The following is a 14,377-nucleotide window of genomic DNA, read 5'->3' on the forward strand; positions in this document are numbered from 1 at the left end:
AGGCAACAGTAAACATGTCCCCACAAATGATGCAGCGGCCCCCATTGAGCCAATTGAGATATTGCGTCCCCTTTGAGCCAATTGAGACATGTTTGACTAAAACATTTCAGTTAACTCTAGCTCCCGCCATGGGCCAATAAGTGTCATTTTGTAAATGTCGGCTCACCATGACAAGACGCATCATTCACTGAAGTTGTGTCAAAATCTGGCAAGCACTGTTTGAGATATCACATGTGACTAACATACAAACCACAGTCCCCTTGCAGGAGTGTCACTACAAACATTTACGTGAGAGGAAAACAAAAAGTGCACATGCATGAGTGGGAAACAGTCAAGAGTCAAATTAAAGCTATCAATCCAGCGAGATTTAAGTTGCAAGTTGCTACTCAATGTGTTCACTGTTCAGTAGTTTCTCAGTCCACTGTGCGCCAGGTATTATACAGAGATTTGTCTTGTCATAAGTTACAAGGTCAGATGGTTGTATTGTAAACTTTTTTGTAATAAGTAGATTGTGTTTAGGCCTGTTAAATCAACATGTCTCAAGGATATGTGGTTCAGTGCATTGTAGGCAATGTGGTAATGAATCAAACCCAAAACACTGCCATTCCAGAATCCATTCTCCAAACCCAGAACTCTGCCATTGCAGGCTCCATGCTCCAAACCCAGAACTCTGCCATTGCAGGCTCCAGGCTCCAGCCAATGAGCCTGATTTCCCTAATGACTTGTGATTGGTCTGCCAGATTAGATTCACCAATTGTGGCCAAGGATTTTAATTAAATATGGGTGATGAATGTGTGACCCTGCAGGCCGGGTGCTATGACAGCCGCCTTGTTATTCTGTCAGCAGGGCTGCTATGTTTCATACACTGCTGTTGGGTCTCTGTCTGATACCAATATTTTGTACATTTATTGTAATTCAGTTCCACTAATTTAATTGTGTTTTTAGGTGCTTTTTCAGACTTGATTGTGTTGATGATAGTGGGATTGCATGGAACTGAATCATATTTAATGTCATTGTTTTAGCATAGACCAAGCCCATTCAATTCATACGGTGTATGTGGAGAATAAGTTATGACTAAAAACATAGTTAGCTATGAATAGACAACCTCAAACTGTCTGGTCTTGGTTTTACTCTGTGTGTATGTCTGTTCTCCTCCAGCCCAACGATGCCCTGGTCTACAAGCGGTGGAGGACTACAGAACAGAAGGTGAACTCCAAGAGGCACCTGAGGACTGAGATGAGCCATCCCCATAGTAGTGGTACTGTACAGTCTGTCTCCATATGATGCTACTCAAATCAAAGTTTTTGTATTAAGTACTTGATGTGTTTAGGTCTGTTAAATCACTCAACCAGTAGGTCTGAACCTGACAAATGGTTGACGGTAAAGATACTGTCAATCAAAATTGATACTTTGTGCATAGGAATCTTTATTTTGTGTTATGCATTTAAAGTAACTTTAATGACATTGCGTGTTTCAAGAGTCATGTGCAATCAGATCTTAAGTGCATTTACTGTGGTTATTTTGAAAAAAAGATTTTTGTGCTGAGTTCAAGATCTACCTTCATGAATCCTCATTGAGTCATTGGAAACAGCTTGCAGTGCCCAACAAACAAAGATTGTATTTCTTTGGCTTTGGAGCTCTTTCCCAGTGAAATAACTGGTTTCCTTCTTGCCCATCCAAATCAGCTGAGTCAGTCTTTATAAAACAGGAGCTAGAGAGATGAGTGGGAGGCCTATGGAGTATGAAAAACACCTGCCAAAAGAACCGGCGTGCATCCAGGAGGGAGATAGGAGTGTGAACACAACCATCTGTTCCACTCACATACTGAGTGTGTGTGTGTGTGTGTATATGTGTTGCTTGTTGCATTTCAAGGACAATCATTCTCTCAAAACAATTCTAGCAAAAGATGATATGGCTGACCCAGCTGAATGCAGTGTTTCTTGAGGAGATTCTTCTGTTTTCCAATCCAACATTGTTTGTTGCATTCTAATGGAACATGTTTATTTTACTTCAATATGAGCCCTTAGAATTATACAATTAAGTCAAAGGCCTCTCTCTCCAGCTGAGGAAATCTAAAATGTTTTAGTTATTGCTCACCAAACACTACTTATGTTTAATTTAGTCTGTTTACTGCCCACTGAGCACAGATCTCAGTTCCTCATTTTGATTTACTTTTGATTGAGTTAAACATGAATTCAACGTGAAAACAATTATTGAACCATGTCATTGGATTTAGATTAAAAGTTCGGTGAAAAAAAAGCATACCAGTTTGTGCCCAGAGGGTAGAATCTAATGTAATTTCGTCAATTCTGATAGATTAAAAGTCAAGTTGTCACATAAGACCCAGAAACTGCTCTCCTATCCAACTTTGTCAACATATATATTGCATTTGGCTTTCCTCATGAAACTGTATTTACTTACTTAGATTTTCAGTCTCTAGAGCAGGGAGTGTCGCAAGTACTGCATGATTTTGCACCACCTAGGGACTATACCTGACCCACTGAGCTAATTAATCAGATCAGTGATTGATTAATTTCAACACACCTGGTCTTCCAGGTCGGTTTTAATCAAAAACATGAAGCGCATGCAGCGCTACAGGATCAGGGTTTCCTACGCCGGCTCTAGAGTGAATCTCTATGTTTTTGTACCTGATTTGAATATGACGATTGACTTTATTAATTAAACATACATTTTAAAAATATCACTGGGACTTATTTGAAACTCTCCGTGACATTCCCCCCTGATGTGGAAATGATTTGTCATTGTGTCGTCTGTAATAATTATAGTTGGTATGACAGCTCACTTATTTCAAAATAAAGACGATCTTTGTGCTCTGTTGCCTACACATGCCAGGTATGCTTTTTGATTGGCATTTTTATTAAGTTATTAAATTAAAGATGACAATTTATGCAGTTGTATTAGTCTCGTAAATGTCCAATAGTGTTGACTGCGTTTTAATTTAATAGTAAAATTGCTGATACGACGAGAACTTGTGGAAACTTTAACTATTGTGCGTCGTCATCAAAAGACAAGGCTCTGCAGCAATTTACCAATCAATCAGTTGAAATTGAATGTGTGTTTTGACGTTCAACGACATTTCTATTTCAGATTACAGTAGTGTATATCGATTAGGACCGAGCCTAGTCCCCACCGCAACGTCATTTTACAAGCTGCGTGTCTCAAATGACTACAGCATTCGTAGCTATCCATGGTCCTGAAACGCAACGTCTGCGCGCTGTACCATCGATCAACTGCCGTGAGGAGATGGGTTCTCTGGACAGTACTGTTTGAGAAGGGTTATTTAAGATATACTTTTTTTTTTAACTGCCAAAATGCTCAACGGCTCTATCAGGAATCTAACACTGGAGGACGTTTTTTCCCTAATTAACAACTCGTCTTGGAACGGAACGTACAACGAGTCTCACGGCAGCGCTATCCTCATCTCCTTCATTTACTCGGTTGTCTGTTTGGTCGGACTGTGCGGGAACTCTATGGTTATCTATGTCATTTTCAGGTATGCCAAAATGAAAACGGCAACAAATATTTACATTCTGAATTTAGCCATCGCGGACGAGTTACTTATGCTGAGTGTCCCCTTCCTGGTGACATCTTCACTCCTTCACCACTGGCCTTTCGGCTCCCTTCTCTGCCGACTTGTTCTAAGTGTTGATGCTATTAATATGTTTACGAGTATTTACTGCCTAACTGTACTTAGCATAGACCGATATATTGCGGTTGTACACCCCATCAAAGCCTCCCGGTACCGGAGGCCCACAATAGCTAAAATAGTAAACTTTGGGGTTTGGATGTTTTCTATCCTGGTCATTTTGCCCATTATTATATTTTCCACGACCGTTCCAAACTTGGACGGTTCGCTCGCTTGCAACATTCAGATGCCAGAGCCAGTGAACCAGTGGATGGCTGTGTTTGTGATTTATGCCTTTCTCATGGGCTTTCTGTTCCCAGTCTTTGCTATCTGTATGTGTTACATCCTCATCATCGCCAAGATGAGAGTGGTGGCAATGAAGGCAGGCTGGCAGCAGCGTAAGAAATCGGAGAGAAAGATCACTCTGATGGTGTTGATGGTGGTGACCGTGTTTGTCATCTGTTGGATGCCCTTTCATATTGTACAGCTCGTTAATGTCTTCGTGAAGCACCATAACGCGACATTCATGCAACTCGCAGTGATTTTGGGGTACGCAAACAGCTGCGCCAACCCTATACTGTATGGATTTTTATCAGACAATTTCAAACGTTCGTTCCAAAGAATTTTGTGCCTGCGGTGGATGGACAATGCAACGGAGGAACCAATAGATTACTATGCCACCGCTCTGAAAAGTCGTGGTTACAGTGCGGATGAATTTCAACCAGACAACATGGAATGTGACAGCACTTATAGAAATGGAATCTGCACTTCGAGGACAACGACACTGTAACCTAGCATATGAACATAAAGTGATGAAACGATATAAACAAAATCATAAATGTGACCACTGAGTGTTTTGCTCATTAGGCCTACTAGGCTGTTACTTCGGTATTTATTAGTTTTGTTTACTTGCAACTATTTATATGAACTGAATTAAAATGTTGACTAATCAGAATGTCTTATTATTGTTCGAATCATTGCAATATGGATTCAGGTTGCACTGTGCGTAAAAGTCCTCCAATTATGATAAGTAGCCTTACAGAGCAGAAACAGACTGGCACTACTAGAGGCTGCCGGTGTGCAGTGTAGTTATACCATTTCCACTGTGTGAGCCAGAGTGTGGACTCGAGTCATAAGACTTTGACTCGAGTCTGACTTGAGTCACACATCTGATCACCTGAGACTCGACGTGATAGAAAATAAAATAACTCGAGACTTGACTCGAAACGCACACTCGGCACTCTCTCTGATTGGACCAACTGTCAATCAACACAGGTCGGATGAGCTGGCGCAGTGAGAAGATTTTCTGGGGTCGCTTGTGCGAAAGCTGAATGGGAAAATATGAATATTTTTTCATACATATTTTAATAGGCTACATGTAGCCTGCCATTTTAATTTTATAACAATGCCTTTGCTTATTCGATCTGGTCACTAACATGATAGGCCTACAGCATTGCAACAAATGGTTGTTTCTAAAACATTCTAAACTATGCTTCAGAACCACAAAGTTGTGCATCTTGACTGTTGACCAGTCATTACCACTGGCGCGCAAAGATGGGCTCACACATCCAGATTAGTGACCAGAAATCGCTTGTTTAATTTCCCCTGGTTTTGCTAGGCAAAAATAGAGTAGCCTGCCTAAATTAATATTATCCAGTGGAGATGCGTCAACCATGGCAGGTGGGGCAGAGCTCCATCTGTTTTGAGCCCCACCTGTTTAGAAAAGATATGTGTGACATATCCGTCTGTAAACAATGTTTAAAAAATGTTGCATTAATAAAGCCGCATACAAACATGGTCTCTTTTTTTGCTTTCTTGAGTAAAGCAGCTCCAAAATGAATGTGTTTCAGCCTAGCTCAGTGCTTTTTGTGGTGGTGGGTCAGCCAGCGGAAAATATGGAGAGTAGGAGTTGGTAATGTTCTCTAGTTGCGCCATGATTGGCTCAGTATTCTGTCACTCATGGGGACACTACCTCACCACAAAATCTATGGGTCGAGCTCGAAAATTCAAGCCCCCTGGGTACTGCCATAGACTTCATTAGAAGTGCCCATCCAAGAAGGCTCAAGGTCATTGGCCACAGATAAAATGACATCAAATCATGTCATATCTACCTTAGCTTTGATTAGATTTATCATGTCAACTTCATACTTTCAACATCTTAGCTATCAGGCTAGACAAGCAATCATCATCATGCATCAAGTCAACAATCTACTGGTAAATCCTTTCAATCCTTGTCATATAAATAGAAATTATAGATAAAACGTAACGGTGCTCATCAGCCATTTGACATAAACATTACACAACAAGTTGGAAATCGCAAATTCAACAATGAGTGCTAAGGCGCCACTGCAGCCCCGGGTTCGATCCCAGGCAGTGTCATAACCGGCTGCGACCGGGAGACCCATGGGACGGTGCACAATTGTCCCAGCGTCGTCCGGGTTAGGGGAGGGTTTGGCCGGCTGGGATGTCCTTGTCTCATTGTAGTCTAGCGACTCCTTGTGGTGGGCCAGTCGGTCGACTTCGGTGTGTCAAGAAGCAGTGCAGCTTGGCTCTCGACCTACGCCGAGTCCATAGGGGAATTGAGGTGATGAGACAAGATAGTAACTACCCCGAAAAGGGGGTAACACCATGGGCCAGAAAAGTTTGAATACATTGGCCATGCTATTAATCCGGCATGACTTCTGCAGAGTTCAAAACTGGAAATTCGGAACTGGGAAATCTGACTTCAGTGAGTTCAAGACAACTGGAAACTCTGAAAAAACGAACTCCAATTGTGAAAATACGGGAAAATAATTTTGAACTGTCATCCAACTTTCTAGAGCCCACAAGAGCGCCACCTTCCTGTTGAAGTGAGCACAGCACAACAAGTCCAAAAATGTCTTGTATGCTTCTGCATAAATTATGTAATATGCCAGGGAGATAGTATTACTTACTTAGCTACAGAATGTTGTGTAGTAAGCTGTTAGTAGACCATGTGCCTTACCTAAATCATTTGATCCCTTTTCCCTTCATAATTAGCCTACTGTTCTAACTTGGTGGGGCACATGTAGCCAATAGCCAGTTGTAGAGAAATGTCATCATCAAATATTGTTAGAGCTTTCATTGTCTGCTTCTATGCACCCTTTATTTATCTTACGGTTCTGACTTGGTGTACAGGGAGAATACTATAAGAACGGTCCATGTTCTGAATTCTAGCAACATACATTTCAAAAGTGCTGAACAAATAGTTATATTGACTAGGTCGCTCATTCATGTCTTAATCAAAATTAAGGATTGCCTCTTATCTGCTCCTCTTCCCCTTAATGCCATAGTTTGTACATCTCAGTTGTCAGTAGAAGCCACATTTGTTTAGCAAGTCAGGCATATCAGCTATGCTTTTTTTAAAGGCAGCAAATGAGGCTGAATGAACTGTTTCGCTGCCAGACAAGGCTCCGCTGATAGCCAGGTGTAGCAGTGGTAAGGACAGCTTTATGTAAGCCCTAATAGTTTGTAGGCACCATTTGTTTTGCTGGCATACATCTAAAATCTTTATTTTTGTTTGCCCCACCTACATTTACATGCTAAAATCGCCACTGATAGCATGTCATACTATTTCTGTCCAGACAGCATCAGTTACATGGGCACGCATAGAGGGGCTCTGTTTCGCTTGCTCGAATGCTTTCTCCAGTGATATAGTTTCAGCAGAGAGGATGAGGCGAAACAAGAGGGTTTAGCCTCTCCTAGTATCCCAGCAGCATACCACCCTGCATACCACTGCTGGCTTGCTTCTGAAGCTAAGCAGGTTTAGTCCTGGTCAGTTCCTGGATGGGAGACCAGATAATGCTGGAAGTGGTGTTGGAGGGCCAGTTGGAGGCACTCTTTCATCTGGTCTAACAAAAATATGTCCCAATACCCCAGTGCAGCTGATTGGGGACACTGCCCTGTGTAGGGTGCTGTCTTTCGGATGGGATGTTAAACGGGTGTCCTGACTCTCTGAGGTCATTAAAGATCCCATGGCACTTATTGTAAGAGTAGGGGTGTTAATCCTGGTGTCATGGCTAAATTCCCAATCTGGCCCTCAAACCATCACAGTCACCTAATAATCCCCAGTTTACAATTGGCTCATTCATCCCCCTCCTCTCCCCTGTAACTATTCCCCAGGTTGTTGCTGCAAATGAGAATGTGTTCTCAGTCAATTTTACCTGGTAAAATAATGGATAAATAAATAAAAATAAATCTGGGGTAAGCAATCACTGGGCTAGTTGATACAATGTGACAAGTTTGTTAGGGACAGCTTTGGGGTGGACCCTGTTAAGATTTAATAAGATGTTAAACTTCACTAGCAATAGCTCAAGACAGATAGAAAGGCAGGCAGATAGGTGGAGAAGAGAGATTCATGTGATTGAAAGAACAGGATACTTTCAACTGTTTTTATTTGTTGGCTTTAGGCATACATATTTTACTTAGTTGATGATGGAAGTTATAGGCCTACTGCTGCATTGGCCTATAGACTATCTCTGAGTTCTATGCTCTCCTGTCTTTAGCCACCAGTGGATCACAGTGTATCAGTGTGTCCATATGGCAGAGACTAGTGCCCTCACCATAGTTGAAATTGAACTTTTAGATTTGTATAATTTTACTTCAGATTTGTATGATTAACCATGTAACAATTATTTTGAGAAACAAACACGCTATTATTGAAATGAAACTGTTAAATATTTATAACTGGCACGCAGATCGGTAGAAATTTTAAGATTAATTGTAAGCCTCCCCAAACTTGAAACTCATGAGCCCCCTGTGGTTTTTACTATTGCACCCATTTAAAAAACAAACACGTGCAAGCGTGTACACACATTGGAGGTCCAGTGAACAAAATGGACCCGCCTATGGAAATCAAATGCCCGTTCAACTGATCCATTCTAGCGCTGGGTCTGCACAGAGTGATGAAAGATCAAATTGACCAGGAAAAAAATAAACAATTTTTGAGGAAGCCTGGCGTCCCTTGGCATCCATGAATACAAGCCACTGCCTAGATCTCAGAACTTTTTGGTAGTGAACTCTTCTTTCATAACCCATTAAGGTCCTCATCTTAAAAGGTCCCTCAAGTCCAAATGTCCATCTGGGTTCAACCATAAGGTTCTATCTGACACATGTTCAGTTTTTAAGAAGACTGTAGCTATTTGACCACATAAATGACAGAATAACACTTCTACCAAGATAGAGTCAGAACACATCATCAAATACATTAAGAAATGCATTATGAGCATCAGACAAATCACTGTCATCGCTGAGCAATGATGTGAAAACATTTATGACAGTTTTGTTTTGTTCCTTGTGTACCATTATTGCTGGCTAGATTAGCCTAGACCAGTGGTTCCCAACCAGGGGTACTAGGACCTCTGTATGTACTTGGTCTATCCACAGGGGGTACTTGAGAAGACTCATGAGACAGTAGGCCAACTGGTAAAAGACACATGAAGGGGTACGTTTGGGGTACTCCAGGCAGAGCAAAATTGAGTTGGTGGCACAGTAAGTGGAAAAAGGTTGGGAACCATTGGCCTAGACCATACTTAGAGTGAGATGGCAAAGACATGTCTTGTGTTTGGTCCGGGTCCGTCTGGATTTGTTCAGGCTTGTGATTGGATTGCAGATATAACTTTATAGTGCCAAGTTCTAATGGGTTAATGCAGATATAACTATCTAGTTTTTAATTTCTTTCACTTAAAATGTACTTTTATCAAAGACATATGAAGAACCATTTAAAGATGTATTATATCTGACTAACTCATTTTTGACAAAAATATCAGATAGAACGTATAGTCCCAAGGTCTCGATTTGTAGTAACATGTATCGATTTTTTTCACTTGACTTGAACTTGTGACTTGCTCTTAAAATGTATGACTTGGACTTGATTCGAGACTTGACCCATTCTATTTGAAACTCAGACCTTGTGACTTGGTCCCACCTCTGGTGTGAGCACATACAAAAAAAGTGTTGAACCCTGCTGCCTATGATTAATTTATTCCAGATTTATTGAAGAGTAAAATGAGATTGATGCAGAGTTTAAGTTCAGATTTATGCTCAGTCTCTATGATTCATTATTAATTGTGTAAGTTCAAGTTAAAACAGCAGCAGTGATTTTTGCTTTAACATCTCTCAGGCAGACAGCAACAGGAAAACGTTTTTACCATTTGGCAAAACGACCACATCCTGGTCCAGATAGTGCTGCCAAGCCATCTCTTATCAGCAGTCCTCTCTCTCCTCTTTGGTGCATATTTACTCTGGCCTCTGTAGGCTAGAAGATAAACCTTCCCACAGTGTCTGTTTGCTCATAATTCATTCAACCTTTATTTTCAATTATAATAAAATCAATGCTTTTAAAATCAGTTGATCTATTGACAAGATAGGGTCTTTCTTTTGAACGGAGAAAGAACTAGGTTAATATGGGCTCAACATTTTAAGCCATGGGCAGAGACTGTGATCCTTTATATCAGGACTAGAAACTTCCAAAATACTGAAGCATCAAATTCATCTTCCTATGTTACATGATGCCTTATATATATACACACAAACCACATACAGTATATACAACAGTACAAAAGGTAAGTACGTAAATAAACATAAAGGCCTAGCAAATACTATGAAGAAATGTGAGCCCACATACAAATCCTCAAAATAAAATAATATCCAAGGCTTTCATTTTCACTACTGCAGTGAAAATTGACATTGTATTGTCTAAGTAGTGGTCAATCCTTTCTATTAAGAAATGTTATTCAAGTGCTTATTGACAATTGACTGTAAGAACTGAAATAAGTCTTATATATTGTCAGTTTAAATCTTCAGGTTGTCTGAGTCTGCTGTGACCTCTGTTCACACTTCTGCTTAAGTTGCCTCCTTCTCATTTGTGTTTTCCAGGGAGTATTTTTCCTCCGAGGCCTCTGCCCTCTTTATTGCCATTTTCTCTGCAGTTTTCATGGCCAGTTTCTGCGATCGCCTCCTGAGACAGCACTTCACAGTAGCCAACACCACGACCACCAGAAAGACCAAGGTCATCACTGCTATCACCACAGGTATGAAGATTTTGGCTTGTTCTCCACTCTTGTCCACTATCTCAATGTCATCCGTAGGGGAAGTGGGAGTGGGTTGGTCCGGCAGAAAGATGGTAATTGTTGGCTTGGGAGTGGGAGTGTGGTCTTGGACCAAATAGTTGTCACTTCCTTCAGGAGTAAAGGTAGCTACTGGTAGTTCATTGCATGACACTGAGCCCTCGTCTTGAAGATTTCCATTTTTATCACGGCATTTACAGAGGTAAGAACCCTCTGTGTTGACACACTGGCCTTTGCAGGGCTGATCTCTGCATTCATCATTGTCCACACAGTTTCCAGACCCATCTCTCACATAACCTGCTTTGCACGAAGCACAAATGCCATCTATAGCCGATCCATCATCACGTTTCCATTTCAGAGTTGTTGCAGAGCAAGTCAGTTTAAACAATTGCCCAGACAAACATTCTAGATCCAGTTTATGAGGATTATTTGGGTCTGGCCTTATTGATCGGGCCTCCAGTATGTGTGGGGTAAGACACTGGTCCATGAAAGGCATCTTTTCATCACGTTGTTTACAAATGAATGGACGATTTGTCTTACAGGTACTGGGAACAAACCCCCAGTTCACTATTTCAGTTCCATTAAACTCACCCGAGAGAAATACACAGTGTATAACCGTGCAGGTTGGTTTGGGCAAAGACTTCCACTGATCCAGTTGTGTGTCACTGCTGCTATCCACTGTCCATTTAAAACCTTTCAGAGGTGTGTCATTTTTCACACAATCCAACTTTTCTTTCCTCAAACCCACCCAAAACTCAAATGTACCTTCTGTGGATGGCATGTTCGCGATGACTTTCAAAATCTTTGTGGCTTCCTCCATACTGGCCACTTTAGTTAGGAAACTGGCAGGCAGACAGGCTTCTAAAGCTTTGTCGAAGTTGAGAGGACTCAGATGAAGAGTATAGTGTTCATCATCAGGAACACACAGACCCACCCCCAAGACGCTCCACAGGCATATCCAGTAGTACTCCATTCTCCCCGCTTGCACCAATCGATCTGATGACAGCGGTGCTCAGTCAGACTGATGATGGTCCTCCTGCAAGCCTCCCCTGTAATGGACTGGCTGACGATGCAAATTTTCCTGCTACTTTCTTAGCCTACTCTGAGAGGTCCTCCCAAGACAACAAACACAGGAAGTGTGCTTAGATTTGATACAGCCATCCACTTCCTCTGCAGAGGGGGTGGTGGCATATCCAAACATTAGCAACTTTTAAACAAATTATCGTTGTTGTAAAAGTATACAGCAGCCTAAGATTCAAGGCCTGGCAGATGAGTTGTGAGAAAAATACACTGATGTACTCTAGGTCATATCAGCATAATAACTCCAGTAATTTCAATGATTTAGCTCTTTGATAATATTTCCCCATGAGATCACCAGGCGAGCTTCACTTTCTGTTGTGGGAGATGCAGGAAGTTTTCCTTCACAGAAAAGGCTTGCAAAATAAAGAAAAGAACCAGTGTCACAAATGGGTGCTGAGATCCAACTTGAAACTTGTGAGAGGATATGCCAGCCTGCTGATACTGCCCTGGTATCAGGATGTGATGATAAAAAGCAGAAGTATGATTAATTCCCTCAGGGAATAGACCCTCGCTAATGTGTGCTTTGATTTTTATCAACCCTAAAACACGAAACTCAGAAAGTCATTGTGTCATTGTATAGCAACTTGACTTAGTGAGGCATTCAGGAGGGACCCCACTTGGGATATACAAAGTATTCATTGTCTACTAAGTAAATTACTATTATTTAGGTTCTGCGGCAGTGTTTCTTTGTCAGGGAAAAGCAGATGCTTCCTGGGGAAGTGCCAGAGAATGGCAGGAAGAGAGGCTGAGGTGGAGTGCATTTCTACAACTCAGATAGGAGAGGACCTTATCCACAGCACATCTCAGGCAGGAGAGGACCTTGTCCACAGCACATCTCAGTCAGGAGAGGACCTTGTCCACAGCACATCTCAGACAGGAGAGGACCTTATCCGCAGCACATCTCAGACAGGAGAGGACCTTATCCGCAGCACATCTCAGACAGGAGAGGACCTTATCCGCAGCACATCTCAGACAGGAGAGGACCTTGTCCACAGCACATCTCAGACAGGAGAGGACCTTGTCCACAGCACATCTCAGACAGGAGAGGACCTTGTCCACAGCACATCTCAGACAGGAGAGGTCCTTGTCCACAGCACATCTCAGACAGGAGAGGTCCTTGTCCACAGCACATCTCAGACACATGGGACCTTGTCCACAGCACATCTCAGACAGGAGAGGACCTTGTCCACAGCACATCTCAGACAGGAGAGGACCTTGTCCACAGCACATCTCAGACAGGAGAGGACCTTGTCCACAGCACATCTCAGACAGGAGAGGACCTTGTCCACAGCACATCTCAGACAGGAGAGGTCCTTGTCCACAGCACATCTCAGACAGGAGAGGACCTTGTCCACAGCACATCTCAGACAGGAGAGGTCCTTGTCCACAGCACATCTCAGACAGGAGAGGACCTTGTCCACAGCACATCTCAGACACATGAGACCTTGCCCACAGCACATCTCAGACAGGAGAGGACCTTGTCCACAGCACATCTCAGACAGGAGAGGACCTTGTCCACAGCACATCTCAGACAGGAGAGGTCCTTGTCCACAGCACATCTCAGACAGGAGAGGACCTTGTCCACAGCACATTTCAGACACATGAGACCTTGTCCACAGCACATCTCAGACAGGAGAGGACCTTGTCCAAAGCACATCTCAGACAGGAGAGGTCCTTGTCCACAGCACATCTCAGACAGGAGAGGACCTTGTCCACAGCACATCTCAGACAGGAGAGGACCTTATCCACAGCACATCTCAGATAGGAGAGGACCTTATCCACAGCACATCTCAGACAGGAGAGGACCTTGTCCACAGCACATCTCAGACAGGAGAGGACATTATCCACAGCACATCTCAGACAGGAGAGGACCTTATCCACAGCACATCTCAGACAGGAGAGGACCTTGTCCACAGCACATCTCAGATAGGAGAGGACCTTGTCCACAGCACATCTCAGATAGGAGAGGACCTTGTCCACAGCACATCTCAGATAGGAGAGGACCTTGTCCACAGCACATCTCAGATAGGAGAGGACCTTGTCCACAGCACATCTCAGACAGGAGAGGACCTTATCCACAGCACATCTCAGACAGGAGAGGACCTTGTCCACAGCACATCTCAGACAGGAGAGGATCTTGTCCACAGCACATCTCAGACAGGAGCAGTCCAAGGGACACAGAGGGAAGGGTCCGGTGTGGGGGAACCAAAGGAAATTGAATTCTAAGTGCACAGGAAAAGGAGTCTCCCCCAAAAGCCATCAGAGAACAAAGGAACAAGGGAGTGAAGTCACACTTCCTTTTGTCTACTTACTGTGAAAATGTATGTGAACTCCAGTCAGGGTTTAATTAATGCTTTCCATTTAAGACAGAAAAAATAAACAACCCTGTCTTGTACCCCAGACTGTATGGTTTCAGTGTGATTGCAAAGGATTGTGGGTAGAGGATTTGTATCATCATTTGCATTTCCACTCCCTACAGTGACCAACCACACAGTCCTTCAGGTGAGGAGGCAACTGTTTGCCGTGGTGGATGGAAATCTGCCACAGTACCCCTACTAAACATAAT

General features: G+C 42.6%; 1 protein-coding gene across 1 annotated transcript; it reads left to right on the plus strand.

Moving 5' to 3' along the window:
- Positions 1-3,163: 3,163 nt before the first annotated feature.
- Positions 3,164-5,411, plus strand: LOC112257171 (somatostatin receptor type 1-like). Its single transcript, XM_024430726.1, has one exon. The coding sequence runs from the start codon at positions 3,333-3,335 to the stop codon at positions 4,434-4,436; it is 1,104 nt and encodes a 367-aa protein (XP_024286494.1). The 5' UTR covers positions 3,164-3,332; the 3' UTR covers positions 4,437-5,411.
- The last annotated feature ends 8,966 nt before the right edge of the window (positions 5,412-14,377 follow it).

This window comes from Oncorhynchus tshawytscha, linkage group LG08 (genome assembly GCF_018296145.1).
Source record: "Oncorhynchus tshawytscha isolate Ot180627B linkage group LG08, Otsh_v2.0, whole genome shotgun sequence".
NCBI lineage: Eukaryota > Metazoa > Chordata > Actinopteri > Salmoniformes > Salmonidae > Oncorhynchus > Oncorhynchus tshawytscha.

What these genes read in the sequence shown, in the direction of transcription:
- LOC112257171 (XM_024430726.1), top strand. Translation starts at nt 3,333, where the DNA reads ATGCTCAACGGCTCTATCAGGAATCTAACACTGGAGGACGTTTTTTCC.